Here is a 15,623-nt window from a genome sequence, read left to right on the forward strand (position 1 = left end):
AATGTTTATTTATGCAAATGAGGCTTTGTCTGATTAAACGCATAATGAAACCCAAAAATCTAGTCTTTAGATGATCTTTGAGTTAAAATGTGTATTTCACTGTAAAGATACATTCTTGTAATGGAGCTTAAAGCTTTCATCAATGTTGCTAAGTTGAAGGCATTGTGGTGGATATGAATGAAACAGGGAAATGAACACTTTTCTGTCAAGTTTTGATTGTTTTATTATTATAGTTTAAACAAAGCTATATTAGAGATGCAATATATCCCAAATAATCAGAAAAACTAGTGATGAAACCAGCATTATTGTTTCTACCTTGAGTGTCTTGCTCAAAACTGATTCTGCCATACCAGTTATTTGCAATTTGGCATTAGTGTGTATCTGTTGACAGTCAGTCTCTTCACATTTGTTTTTTTCTTATATTATTCTGTTGCTTCTTTATTAGTTCTTTAGGGTGATTTGAGCTAGGGTGGAGCAAGGTTCTCTTTTCCCCCTCTTTTCTTATTCTGTGGTTGCTAAGGCAACCTGTCAGGGACATCATTGCCTTGCATCCTCTATGAAAGGACTGGAGATGGGGAGAGAGAGAGGGAGAGAGAGCGCTAGCTAGCTCTCCGGGAAGGCAGCATAAAATTGGGATAATCGCTGTTGATTATTATGCACAATGGACTGCTGTTTCTGAAAGATTCATTCATACCGGAAAAGAAGGGCTGGAGAGAGAGGAAAAAAAGGCCTTCCATCACCCTCTAAATCCCTCCACAGCTCTCCCACGGTGGGCACAGGCATGACATCAGTGGCCTAAATGGAGTTGGCATTCTGCATGTGCCCACCATCCTTCCCTCCGCTATGCAAATTCGGAGGCCGAGCTTGAGCACTGTGGCTGTGTGCGGTGGGGTGGGGGGTTGTGGGATAGCAGGGGCCACTGACACTGTTTGAATGTGGGACAAAGAGCTCTCAGATGAGGAGAGGGCTAGCAGGGGAACTTCACATGGTGCTAGCCAAGAGAGTGAGAAAGATGGAGAAAGAGATTAATATGCCTCTCACAGGCCTCTTTTGGCTGGCTAGTGGAGGCCTCACACAGCAACACATGCACACACATATCCACATTTCCTATACATTTCCTATACATCAAGATTCTCTATACACAAAAAAAGCATGGCATCCTAGGCTCCAGATAAAGTGATGGAATTCCATTGGCTGTAACCTTGGAGCTGTCTTTCACTCTTCTTTAAAAGTGACCCCAGCTTTCTGTTTTCATTCTTCACCCAAACTTTTAATGGACTTATTGCTTTTTCTAACAAAAGATACATTTTTGATGTGTTATTTTAGTCCTCAAAGGTGTAATATTCCTTTCGGGATTAATTTAAGATTCATTTACCAGTCTTGCATAATGCACTCATTTCTCATGTTTCTGTTCATAATAATAAATTTCATTAATGTAGGATTCGGGATTAACACCAGCATTGTGCCCTTAGTCAGTGTTATACACTGTCAATCAGAGGAACAGTAAGGCTAGGCTGAGTATTCTATTAACATTCAGGATTCAAGATTTTGCTGTAATATGTACAGTAAAACAGGTAGTTATGCTGTACAACAAAATTCTTTCTCTGCATTTCTTCAAAATTCAAAAATTCTAAATAAAAAAAACCCAGCCAATACTTTGTTCCAATTATGACGATAAACTTCTGTAATTCTCAACAGTAACATATTGTATTCAAACCAGAATAATATATTGCATTCAAACCAGAATATTTTAAGTGTGTTTTGCAGTTTGATATGGTAGTTTCACATATGTTGTGCTATCTATCTATCTATCTATCTATCTATCTATCTATCTATCTATCTATCTATCTATCTATCTATCTATCTATCTATCTATCTATCGTAGTATAAACAATATAACTGTAAATTGTGGTGGTTTTATAGTAATACACTTATCAAGAGGTTGTCAAGTAAAAATTAAGTTTTGCATTAAAAATACAGTACCATGTGCTTTTACTTAATCAAACATGACAGAAAATGCTGTAAATGCTAGCTACAATAACTATCAAGGAGATAGTTAATAGTAAGATGCTGTAAATGTTCCAGTACTGTGTACTTTTGTGACTTTTAGAAAGAATTTTGAATTTGAGTCAGTAGTGACAGTTTATCTCTGAAGGCAGGGTGCGATTTGTCAAAAAAAACAGAAGGGGGGGGATAGTTTTTTTTTAATTCAAATAAACATTAGATTTTTTAACTTGCCTAAATAGGCCCACAATATTACTTAGGATTGTATCTGCAGCAACATTTTACTTTTAATTTTCACTATGTTGACTGCGATGCTATATGGAAAAAAAATGCAAAAAGTAGGCAGGCCCTTTTTCAGATCCGTGGATTAATCTATCCCAACATGGCAAAACATTTTCATCTGAACTTCAATCAAACACTCAGAAATAATTTCCTAAATAGGCTAGCACAACGTGATGTCACCACTCAGGAACAGGTTTGACAAACTAGACTAAGTAAACAGTCTGCTCTGGTGACGAATTTGTGGTGGCTTTTTCGGTTTTCCTGTCGGGGCATTGTCTGCAGCATTTTGGCCCTCTTTTATCCACATTTCTGCAAATTTGTGCGCAGGAAAGGAGGCAACCTCTGGACCATTAACACCAATGAACAGTAGGCTATTCAACGTGGAAACGTGTATTCTGTTTCTTTCGTCCGTGAGGATGTGGTTCATTGCACTAAACCCACGCTCGCACTCAGCAGTTGACACAGGGAGCGTGGAGACCGTGGTGAGCACTTTTTTCAAATTCTCCCCTGTGACACCGTTACATTTCAACTCATGACATTCTTTGAGGAGTGTGGGCATATTTGTGCCTGCTATAGCAAGGGTTTTATGAATTGTCAGAAGTTTGTTGTCCCCATATAGCATCTGTTCATCTTCATCAGAGGGCCAGTTTGACGAGTTCGGCGCTGCCGCTGCAGAAAAAAACTCCCTCGTCATCGAGCCTGCTCTGAATGTTGTCTGCCAAGGAGATGAAAAAACGCTCACGAAAGGTCTCTGCCTTTTGTCGTTCTCCATCACTTGGCTGAGACACATTAACCCCCTTGAATGTTTGCATACTGCCCAATTCCTCCTTCAGACATCTTATATTCACTCCATCGACCTTCCTCATAGACCTCAATGTCCGCACGGCAACGTCCACCTCAGTATTGGCAGTGACACCTGTGGCATCTCTTCCCTGAAGAAAGAGGGACAAGGCCTGAAGAGTTTTGAGTGCGTCTTTCACTAATGCCATCTCCACCACAAAAAGCCACTGTATCATCTTAGAATGAATTCCCAGACATTTGGCCCTATCTTTGGAGGATCGTGATTTGTCTTCGGCCAGTGCTGCAAAGAGTTTGACCAGGGCTGGGTAGCTTTCCCAAAGGACCGTCACAGATGTGCATGATGAGGATAGCCAGCGCACGTCAAATACCTGTCCTATCCTGCGAGCTTGCATCTCCAAATTGGAGGCGGCAAGCTCTAGCTCTCGTATATTCTTTGGACTTAGAGAGAAAAAGGTGTACAGGGAGTCAGTGAACATCTGAAAATGACTTGCATCTGTTATTTGTTTTACAGTGTCATGAACGGCAAGTTCTAGTTTGTGATTCATGCAGTGAATGACGATCAGGTTAGGGTTAATCTCCTCACATAGGAGTGTGGCGACCCCTCTGTATTGACCCAACATAGTGCTGGGCCCATCCATCGCAAAACCAATTAGTCTGGAGTGCAACATGTCTTTTGAGATGCCCTGCTTCTCAAGGCACTGTAGCAGAGTGTTACATATTGCCGATCCAGTGCACGACTGTAATTCAGCAAGTTGAAAGAAAAAATTGCAACCCTCCCCTTCAAAGGGAATTCTGATGCAAGTGATCAGACACGTTTTATTTGAAACGGTTGTGCTCTCATCAGTGAGAATGCTGAACTTGTCGGGTGAGTTTTTAATAAAGTCCACTAGAAGCACTGACATTTTCTCTGCAGTAAACACCAGCATATTCCGGCATGCCTTGTCAGAATGCAGCATGTTGCCAAGGTTAACGCCATTGAGTTGTTGCAGTTCAACCAGGTGTGGCTGCATTTTGAATGAGAGGTCAGTGTAGCAGATCATATAAGCTGTGCGAAAGCAGTACTCTGTAGTTTTTAAACACTGTTCATGATGCTTTCGCCATAGAGCTGCACTATTCTCAGCTGCCTTCTCAATTGCGGTCTCTTGTCTTTTTTGTAAAATTTCAATGCATTTGATGTGGCTCTGACACTTTCCATGCTTGCTAATCTTGTCATTTAATTTCTTTGCGGTTTTGGCTTTTATGCCATTAATGAAGGCAGAGTCGATATGAAGTCTGTCCTGTGTATGTGGCCCTAAATCTTTTACGTTGGAACAAGCTTGGCACTTGACTGACCCGTCTGTGCTGACAGCAAGCCGCTCACGACCCTCTCTCCATTTAGCAAAGCGTGCCAGCTCAATGCACCCTCCTACCACATGTGTCTCAGATGAGTCGCTAGCAAAATAGGTCTACTTCGGAGTTTCTTTCTTCATTGTGAGGCTGGGAGTCGACCTGTACATGAGCACTAACCTCCATTGCAACATCATCGTTTCTTGCGCTATCACTCTCAGGTGTTAATCTAGTTGTTTTATTTGCGGGTCCTGTAAAACATGATGCTATGCTGCTCTGAATGCGTTTCATTTTCTCTGCCGTGTTTTCACTACCGCTCTCGGCCAAGTTCCCACACTAAAATGTTACAATGTTTATATTGTGTCTGGTGACGTTCAGAAACATTAAGTGTAGATGCGCCGTCTATCAGTAGCCTACTCTGATATGTATGGACTGCATATTTGAAGATCGTTCGATTTCAAGTAGCATCAGTTAAGTTGCATTCATCGCTATCAAGGGGGGATAGTCCGTGTCCCCACCGGAGATAAAAATAATTTAGCAGAGGTAGGGATAGGAAAACCAGAAGGAGAGAAATCCCTCCCATCCCCCCCTACAAATTGCGCCCTGCCTGAAAGAGCGTTTGATCTGTTATCACAGTAGTCGTTCTTGCATAGACACTGATCCTGAGAGTGAATGAGAATGCTTTCTGGGGGATTAAGGTTTGAGACTCCTCCTTCCCACTGTAGCTACCTCCTTTAGAGATTCTCAGGCTCTCTCTGTCTCACTAGGATGGACTTGCCCTGGTGGAAGGGGTTCAGGACTTGAGGCTTTGCTGTCGGTCCTGATAGTCAGGATCTGAAATCTGGAGGTGGCCTGGGTTTGGGTTTGAATTTGGAGTGGAAGAAAAGACCTGTAAGGGGTTCACAGGGCGGAAACCTGAAGCAAATCTGGAAGTTATTGTTAGTGGGGAGTGGAGCCTAGGACTCTGGAAGTTATCGTTTTATTTATTTCAAGACATTTAAAGCTGGAACTTGAGCATTATCGACTGGGAGTGAAGAATTTGGTGGCTATTATCTATCAGAAAAATTGTAATGACGTAAGACTTTTTTCTTTTTATTTTTAAATGCTTGGCTTATTTGGTTAAGGTTATTATTCTATATATAGTTAAATATGTTTAATTATAGTTTTTGCCCACATTGTTTTTAATTTGCATACCTAATTAATTTTCCATAAGTTCCTTGAATTGCATATGCCATACCTTTATAGTCTCTATAGTATTTTACCATTGACCTCCAAATCTCAGTGCTTGAAGCACTTGTCTAAAATCGCACTGTGTTTTTGAAGGTTCATGTGTTGTGTTCAGGGGTTAAATTGGGATTGGTTATGTGGGGGGGGGGGGGGGGGGGGGGGGCTCTGCCTCGTACCCGCCCCTGCCCCCGCCGCCCTGCCCCAATATACTTTTTGGAAAATAACCCTTTAATTTGATAACCATATCATATTGCACAGAGATATACACCTTATCTGTGTGTTGTAGGCCTATGTGTGTCTTGTAGTGCCCCCCTACACATTATGGCAGTTTGAATGTATATTGGTTGGCCAATGTAACAGATTGTACAGGTTGTTGTACATTGGTTTGAAGGAAATGATTAGTGGGGGGTCTGGGGGTCCTCCCCCAGAAGTTTTTTTATTATCATACATGTTATTTGCTGAATTCTGGTGCATTTTAATAAGTTGTTAGCTGACTTTACAGAGGTAGGTTGAGCAATATCATGTTAAATCTTGTCACATGCTTACAGGTGAAAAATGTGAAGGAGAAATGTTCAGTGAGAAAATTTGAAGGCTTGCACAATCTTAAACCAAAACAGTTGATTTATTTTGGAGGATAAATGTTAAATATGCCAAAACACTGTCAGTCAAAATGTCAATCAAATATATTCATGCAGTGAATGCAACCAAATACAAACAACACTATAACATTGGAAGCATTTATTATTATTGTTATTATTATGTATTCAATTATTTATTTGGCATGTGGTGCTTTTTGTATTGTCTAGAACATACATAAGATGAGCATATTATAGCAGCAAAATAGAAGCACAATCATTTGAATGCAGCAAAAGTTTTGCTGCATTCAAATGATTGTGCTTCTATTTTGCTGCTATAATATGCTCATCTTATGTATGTTCTAGACAATACAAAAAGCACCACATGCCAAATAAATAATTGAATACATAATAATAACAATAATAATTACACTAATACACTAATAATATTAACAATAAATTAAATATTAACAATAAATAATAAAACACTAATAATATTAACAATACAGTGAACATAATAATTATCATATTTTTTATTATTAAAAACAAAATATCAAATAATACTGAAGAGGGGAAAAATAATACTGATCTAAATATGTTGTGTTTTTATTTTTAGACAGTATGTGTTTTGCTAAACACATACTGTCTAAAAATAAAAACACAACATATTTAGATCAGTATAATTTTTTCCCCTGGAAATTGAACTCGCCAAATGCACAGACAGTTCGTTCAAGCACCTCTGATGGATTAGGATCGTATGCAGGTAAAAGGGGAGATGGTGTACGGAGAAAATTATAAACAAGTCACAACGCTGAAACACAAGCCCAAAAACCCGCAAACCACGACTTCTGATTTTTTTTTAAAGCGAGCTCACAAAAAAAGAAACCCCAAAGTCGCTTATAAAAAGCGGAATTGGCAACCCATGCAGTGTTCCAGAAACCAGAATCTCTGATCGCAAGTTCTGTTCTAAATAGCTTTGACAGGTCCTCTTGTTATCAGGAAAACTATGATCTATCTCATAAAAGTCATGGGTTTATTGATTAATAAAACGATATTTAATTATTCAGAACTGAAAATCGTGAAAAGGGTTTGTTGCTTTTGATGTGTGCATGATCATATGCCATCCGCTCCGAGCTTATGTGCCGGGGCTCAGCCCCGGACAGCCCCGGCCCAATTTAACCCCTGGTTGTGTTGAATATAATGAGGGCAGGAGAAACAGCTTCAGAATATTCATGATCATGAATTAGTGTGGTCTCTGCATTGTCTGTTGGCTGAACTGAGAAAGGACCTGAAGCACAGTAGCCCAACTTTACTGCAGGTGATGCATGTAGGTTGTTGTCTACTGGATAGAAGGTCACCCACCATATCTACTTGGAATAGAGAGTAGGTCATACTTATACTCTATCAAAGAGTCACTGTGTAGATTGAACTTAAGTAGCATTTACCCACCTTAAGTAGGCGGTGGTGGAGGAGTAGGAAAGCTAGCAATCATTTTGCAAATTTGAGCAAGTAAAACATCACTGTTTTTAGCAAAATCATTAAACACAGTAGCTGAGATCAGAGGGAAAATTTTGAATGAAATACTGAGAAAAGTATCTGAAATAAGGAGAGAAAAAGAGAGGTCAGACTGGAGATACCTGGCATTTTAAGGTTTGATAAAAGCAGATGGTGCAGAAACATCACTGTGATTGGCACCTTGAGGGAAAGTGTGTTAACCTTTTCACAAGGCAGTCCTGAAATTTGTTGTGCCAGGTCTGTGCCTTATTTATTGTTTTTTTTTTCTTTTAGAAGTGTTTATTTGTCAGTCTTTGTTGTTGAGAAATTCAGCAAGAGCATAACTTATTTAAAATACCTAATAGAATGAGATCCTCCATTAAATAGAAAGAAATGCATGTCACCCACACACTGATTTACCTCAATATATTTTTTGCAGGCGGCACGGTGGTGTAGTGGTTAGCGCTGTCGCCTCACAGCAAGAAGGTCCTGGGTTCAAGCCCCGGGGCCGGCGAGGGCCTTTCTGTGTGGAGTTTGCATGTTCTCCCCGTGTCCGCGTGGGTTTCCTCCGGGTGCTCCGGTTTCCCCCACAGTCCAAAGACATGCAGGTTAGGTTAACTGGTGGCTCTAAATTGACCGTAGGTGTGAGTGTGAATGGTTGTCTGTGTCTATGTGTCAGCCCTGTGATGACCTGGCGACTTGTCCAGGGTGTACCCCGCCTTTCGCCCGTAGTCAGCTGGGATAGGCTCCAGCTTGCCTGCGACCCTGTAGAAGGATAAAGCGGCTAGAGATAATGAGATGAGATGAGATATTTTTTGCACCTATGGTTTGGTTTGTTTCCATTATCATTCTACCAGCTGATTCAGTAACAAATTCTTGGTGTCCTACATTACAGCAACACACAATAGCTCTGGCCTAATATAAGAGCTGACATTTTTCACTTTTACTTATCTGGACTCACTTTATCAGGATGGTGTCAGAGCATTTGCTGCAAGACCTTGGTGGTAAAATGGCACTATTACACATTCACACATATGAACTATTATGAGGCTCCATCTGTGCATCTGACAACTGACCAGCTGTTCTGCCTATCGGGAGCCTGTAGGCAGTGCCTTGTCAGGACAGCTTTTTCTTTATGATTTTATCAACACACCTTACTTAGATAACTAAAGGTGCTTAATTAGATCAGAACATGTATGAAAAACAAGGAGGAAAGAGGAAATACATAATTTAAGTGCACCGTAGCACTGTTTGGGGAACGTCTGTATTCTAGCCTGGCTACGCACATGTTATTTGTGCATTTTAGCCATAGTCTAGTCTACTTCCATACACTAAGGCCCTGTCCACACGGCAACGGATTCAGGTGACTCCGATACAATTGTTTATCGTTTAGGCCTGGCATCCACACGGCACCGGCGTTTTGGGTGCCCAAAACGCAGTCTTTTTGAGAACGGGTTCCAGAGTGGAAAGATCTGGCAACGTTGCCGTTGTGAAGTCGTCTGGATGAGTAGAACGGATTTGTTTACGATGACGTCACAACCACATGACTGTGAGTGCTTCACGCCGGGTAGAAGTGTAACGAACTCGATGCGAGTTGTCAACAAATCCTATAACTTGGTTCATGAAACGCGCTTACAAAATATTTTCACTGTGAATATTTATTGTGTAATGGTGCAAAGTGAGAGAGAGAGAGAGAGAGAGAGAGAGAGACTCTGCCCTTAGGGCAGAGTCAATCCCGCCAGCAAAAATAGGGAAAAAAAGGAGCGATCTCACCTCTTCCGATGTTGGTTTAAGTGCTACAATACATTCCTCAAAAAGGGCGTAGAAGAGCAAATTAATCCATCAATGTGTAGCATTCAATTTATTCCGGACCATTAAAGACGCCGCCTTCCGTGTAGAATCATACGTCATCCTTGCCGCCATATTGGATAGGTCAAAGCGGAGAATAAAGATTCATGTGCTGCGTTTAACTGTACCAACAGGTTTACCATCCAAACGAGATCACATGGGATTACCTTTCACAGGTGAGAAACAACAAATTAATCCATCAACGTGTAGCATTCAATTTATTCCGGACCATTAAAGACGCTGCCTTCCGCGTAGAATCATACGTCATCCTCGCCGCCATATTGGATAGGTCAAAGCGGAGAATAAAAATTAGCTGCGTTTAACTGTACCAACAGGTTTGCCGTCCAAACGAGATCACATGGGATTACCTTTCACAGGTGAGACTGGAAAAATACTTTTCATTGTATTTGGTCATTATAATGTAATTTTATGAACAGATTTTCCTGACTTTGTGGCTAATATGAAGTCTCGCGCATAATAGTTTATGCGCATGCGTCCTTACTTCTTCTATTGTTCTGGTGTCTCCGAAGGGACCGTCTTACAGCGCCCCTAGAGGTGTGGCATGTGTATTGCATCGTTTTCAGCAAGCGTTGCGTTGCCATATGGACCTGATATTTTACTGATCGTTGCCCATTTGGACGCGATATATTTTTAAATAACATCTCGTTGCCGTTGTCATGTGGATGTAGCCTAAGTAGGTCTTCTCCATCACGTGACAATCACCTGTGTGGAAGGATATGGGCTAAACGTTCTTCTTCTTCTGAGATACTTCAAGCAAGCTATTGCACATTTTTCAAACTGTTGTTTGTGTAACAGCTGAGATTAGCTGAATGCACTTGGAAGTGACCGCTAATTTCCTTATTAGGTGTGAATGAGCTAACAGTCTCCTACAATTGGCTAGCATTGCTGTAGGGAAAGGGAAGAAAGAAACGCCTTTCTTTTCACCCAGAGAGCAGGGCCAGTATTGCGTTCCTGGACTCAAAGAATTCGAATACATCTGACAATAATAACTCCACTTGAAAGGTCTAATCTAGTTCTACTTTTTTACACAACCTTGCAATACAATATATAAAGGGTAAGATAGACTAATAGCTCATGATTAAGTTTTAATTGTGGTTTAAAATAATCCTTAAAACATTGAGAAATGCTGTACTGGGTTCCCAATTCTCCTGAGTTTATTTACTCAAATAGCTAGTTTGACACCCATATAGTGACTGTAGGAGAAAACTAATCATGAGTCCTTCATAAGTGAGAGATGAAGCCAGTATGTTCTGCTTTCACACCTGTCTGATCTCACACACACGCACGCACGCACACACTCTGAGTCCCCTCACTAATTAAAACATCTAACAGACAGTCTGAAATAGAGCTTTTTCTCAGATTTCAGGGCTTCTGAAAAATGTGTGAGCTTCGCTACATGTTGATGGAGGGTGTAAAGCAAGATGAAAGTCTGTTCAGCTTTTGTATTCTAATTTAGCGAGTTGGTGAAGGAGTATTCTCAGTACGAAATATGACATCAAAGGAAGACTGTTAGAAGCAATTAAAAGTACCTATGAACCTTGCATCTGCACTGTTATGACTGGATATCCCCACAACAAATGGTTTTATGTCAAAAGTGGTGTAAAACAGGGCAGTGTCCTTTCTCCTATACTGTTTATTGCATATCTACTAGACATTGTCCTTCAAGAAGTTAACAAAGAACAGACTGACATATTCCAAACTTTTGGATATGCAGATAACATTTGCCAATGGGAAAGGAGTATAGACGCAATAAAGTACGCCTTGGAAAGGTATGATGATGAGTTCACAAACACAGGAATGAAAATGAACAAAGAAAGTGGAAAAACAGAAGTCCTGGTCTTTGGTAGAAACCCCCCAAACAATCAGGTAACAAAGCTGAAATCACAGAAAGAATCAGCAACTTCAGCAGACAAGCTGCCGCCCTCCAACCAGTGCTCCGAGACAAACTAGTCTCAAATGAAGTAAAGAAGACAATTTCTAACACCATTTTAAAACCAGGCCTCCTATACGGCTGTGAATCCTGGGTGTTAACCAAGAAAGACATCAGTAGACTACAAGCTGCGGAAATGAAAGTGGTCCGTACCATACTAGGGAAGACGAGAGCGGACAGACTGAGAAATACCCACCTAAGAGGAATCCTTGGTATAACATCGATAGAAGAAGACATAGAAAGGGCAGCCCTTAGATGGCTAGGGCATGTCGAAAGAATGGAAGATGGAAGGATTCCAAAAATAGCATTAAAATACAAATCAAAGGGCAAGCGCCCTCTAGGCAGACCTAGGAAAAGGTGGAAGGACAACATACAAGAAATATTAACAAAGTACAGACTGGGCAGACTAGACAGACTTGAGGAGGAGGGGGTCTTCCAAGACCGAGAGGAATGGAGAAGGTGATGCTCTCAACTGACAGGCCCTAAGGCCTATCTGGGGAAAATGTAAGGTGAAGAAGGTAAAAATGGTTGCATATTTATTGTGTTTGCAAAGCACCATATTTGTTTTCTGAACCTCCATGATGCTCACTTATTTGTCTTTCATTTGTACAAGGTCTAAGATATACCATAGTGAAATTCACATGCTGACTGAAGAAGAAACATTAAATCAGGCAAAATTATTTCACAGTATAGTCAAGCCACTGGCAGTATCTGTTTCTGGGGCTGTCAGGTCTCATCTCATCTCATCTCATTATCTCTAGCCGCTTTATCCTTCTACAGGGTCGCAGGCAAGCTGGAGCCTATCCCAGCTGACTATGGGCGAAAGGCGGGGTACACCCTGGACAAGTCGCCAGGTCATCACAGGGCTGACACATAGACACAGACACCCATTCACACCTACGGTCAATTTAGAGTCACCAGTTAACCTAACCTGCATGTCTTTGGACTGTGGGGGAAACCGGAGCACCCGGAGGAAACCCACGCGGACACGGGGAGAACATGCAAACTCCACACAGAAAGGCCCTCGCCGGCCCCGGGGCTCGAACCCAGGACCTTCTTGCTGTGAGGCGACAGCGCTAACCACTACACCACCGTGCCGCCGCTGTCAGGTCATGAACAGTATTCATTATTCTGTGCATTGTGCAATATGAGGGGAAAAAACAAACAAACAAAAAACATTCCATTCCAATATCCGTAACTGCTTATCCTGGGCAGGGTTGCAGGCAAGCTGGAGCCTGTCCCAGCTGACTATGGGCGAGAGGCGGGGTACACCCTGGACAAGTCGCGAGGTCATCACAGGGCTGACACATAGAGACAAACAACCATTCACACTCGTATTCACACCTACGGTCAATTTAAAGCCACCAATTAGCCTAACCTGCATGTCTTTGGACTGTGGGGGAAACCCACACAGACACAGGGAGAACATACAAACTCCACACAGAAAGTCCCCCATCAGCCACTGGGCTCGAACCCAGAACCTTCTTGCTGTGAGGCAACAGTGCTAACCACTACACCACTGTGCTGCCCCCCCCCAAAAAAAAAAAACAAAAAAAAAAAACCTAATTTCATGTTGGCCTTGTCCAAGCTATAACTTAGTGAAATGCACACGTATTGAATAACCCAGTTGATCTGTATCGGTTGCATCAGTTTAATTTTAAAATCTATGCAAGTCATTCAGTCAATCTACGTACTGATTGAAGAATAACTGCTGTGTCATTGACAAGCATACAGCTATTGCCTGGTTTCACATAATTTCACTTTTGAAATGTCTGTGATAGGAGCCCAACAGCACTCCCAACAACTCAACATCTGTTCCTTCTTAACAGCTCAATATCTCTTATGAAGTGTACAGACAAAAACCTGCTTTGTTTTGTTCTTAATCATCAGCAGCCTGCAGTCACTCTACAACTGTCATCCATCTGTTCCTCTTCCCAAGTAACAGTTTAATTAGTATAATCCAGTTCAGTTCATTCTCTCAGTGTGCTCTGTAGTTTTACTGCAATTCAAATGATGTGCATCAACTTGATTTTCTGTCTGACCCTGCAGTGCCAACAGCATGCCTAAGCAAGTGGAGGTACGAATGCATGAGAGCCATCTGGAGCCCATCGAGGCCACACCACGCACCAAATGTGCCCTCATCTGCCAGAAGATGCGCAAGAATCTGCTCCTCACACTCACTGTAATGGGTGAGTGTTGTCTTTCTATTTGCCATATGCTTCACTAACCTGATTTAATGCAAAATTTGTAAGAACAATTTAATGGCCTAAAAAAGGTCCAGGACCAAATTCTCCAAAAGTATTAACCATTGATTGATTGGTTATAATTATTTCCCCCAAAACTTTGAACATCTGACGGAGCATCATTAAATTCGCTATCAGAACGAGACAGAATATGGAGGAGGGCCTAGAGGAGGCCATCCACCAAAAGTCAGGAGACCGATAAGGAAGGAATTAGACAGAGAAGCATCCAAAAAGCCAAGGTTAACATTGAGCTTGATGATACCACCACCATGCTTCACTGGGGTTGGTGCACTCAGGGTAATGAGCATTGTTGGGTTTCTGCCAAAAAATAGAGCTTTGGGCTATGGCCAAAGAGTGCATTTTTTCCCATATTTGCTGAATCTCTAATATGCCTTTTGACAAACTCCAGCTTTGTGGTGTTTGCGAGCTATGGTTGTCCTATGAACAGCTTCTCTCATATGTCTGACTTTTCAGTAGCAGGTGTATTTACATAGAAATCACACTTGTGTTGGCATACACACTTGAGTTGCACACAGGTAGCCTCCATTTAACTACCCATTTAACTTCTGATAGCAACTATTTGTACCAGAAGTGATTTAGTATATTTATGCCAAAATAATCATGCTAACTAGGGCTGTGCGATATGGGAAAAAATGAATATCCCGATACATTTTCTCCATTTCACGATATACATCTCGATATATTTAAATCTCCTCTAAAGGACCCCATGAAATCTAACTTTTACTCTTTACTGTTTTCACTACAATCCCTGCAGATTAAATAACATTCTTGACTAACTTCACAGGTGGTTTTCAACAACACATTTTAAATTTTCATGTTAGTGATTAATCACAATTGAATTGAAATAAGACTATTTTTATTCAACAAAGATGTGGCACAAACTGCAAAAACAATCTTGAAAATTGCAACAAAGGGGCAATACAATACAGAGCTGCTCAGAGCTCAAACCAATAAAGTGCAAGCTCAACACTGAGAAAGACATTTAGCCTAAGTAAGAAAAGTGCTCTTTCATTAAATTATTTAAAAAAAAGATCTCCAAGCTATTAACCTGACTACTGAGAACCACTGGAACATTCACAATAGAGAGAGAGATTGAGGGAGAGAAGAGAGAGATCTGCAAAACATTATTTTTCTCTTTGCACACTTTTGAACTGAATGTTTTCTGGCTCTGCCTCTCAGATGTGTATAATTCCGGCTGCTGCCTTTCGTGATGACAGGCTTTTTTTGCACACTTTACAAACTGGCATTTGCTGTTCCACGTCCTCCTCCCGATATCCAAAAAAATGCCAGATGACTGACCCCTTACTAGTTCTTTTAGGAACCAATTCGTCCGCTTCCATTTTTAATTTGTCGCTGAAATTGCCAGAGCTTACACGGTAGCCTATGCAAAATCAGCGACTGCACGAACTGAGTCAGCGCTGTAAACCGGAACCAGGAAATCTTCCCGCCGCAGTGTTGCCAGATACTGCTGACGTTTTCCAGCCCAAAATATGTTCAAAAAACGCACTTAAAACCGCCCAATCTGGCAACACAACCGAAACTAGAAAATCTTCCCGGAAGTTCCTTTCAGCACCGAGATGTCGCCCGGGATTGGTTGGCGAGTGCGTGACGTTATTGTTTTCTTTACCCTTAGGCAGCCTCTCACATTACTGCCTGAGGGACAGGGAGAAAACCACCGGAAAAGATTTTAACCCTTTAATGCGCAACATGGGTCACAAGTGACCCGGCTGCATTTAATTTGCTTTTTATCTCTGCAATAAATTATTTTCATGACCCCACACTCCATAAATTCCTCAATTAACTTGTTTTTGTTCATTTCAAAACTTTTTTAAATTTATATCTCTAAATGAT

The 15,623-nt window shown here is 41.2% G+C and overlaps 1 protein-coding gene across 2 annotated transcripts in view; it reads left to right on the forward strand.

Annotated features, from left to right (window-relative positions):
* Nucleotides 1-15,623, forward strand: part of slc1a2b (solute carrier family 1 member 2b) — a 90,880-nt gene that overhangs the window by 18,772 nt on the left and 56,485 nt on the right. For both annotated transcript variants that reach the window (XM_060914995.1, XM_060914997.1), the window contains exon 2: nt 13,558-13,697. In XM_060914995.1, the coding sequence (XP_060770978.1) occupies nt 13,568-13,697 (130 nt within the window). In that variant the 5' untranslated portion in view covers nt 13,558-13,567. The remainder of the gene's footprint in view (nt 1-13,557; nt 13,698-15,623) is intronic.

Source organism: Neoarius graeffei, chromosome 2 (assembly GCF_027579695.1).
Source record: "Neoarius graeffei isolate fNeoGra1 chromosome 2, fNeoGra1.pri, whole genome shotgun sequence".
In the NCBI taxonomy this organism is placed as follows: Eukaryota; Metazoa; Chordata; class Actinopteri; order Siluriformes; family Ariidae; genus Neoarius; species Neoarius graeffei.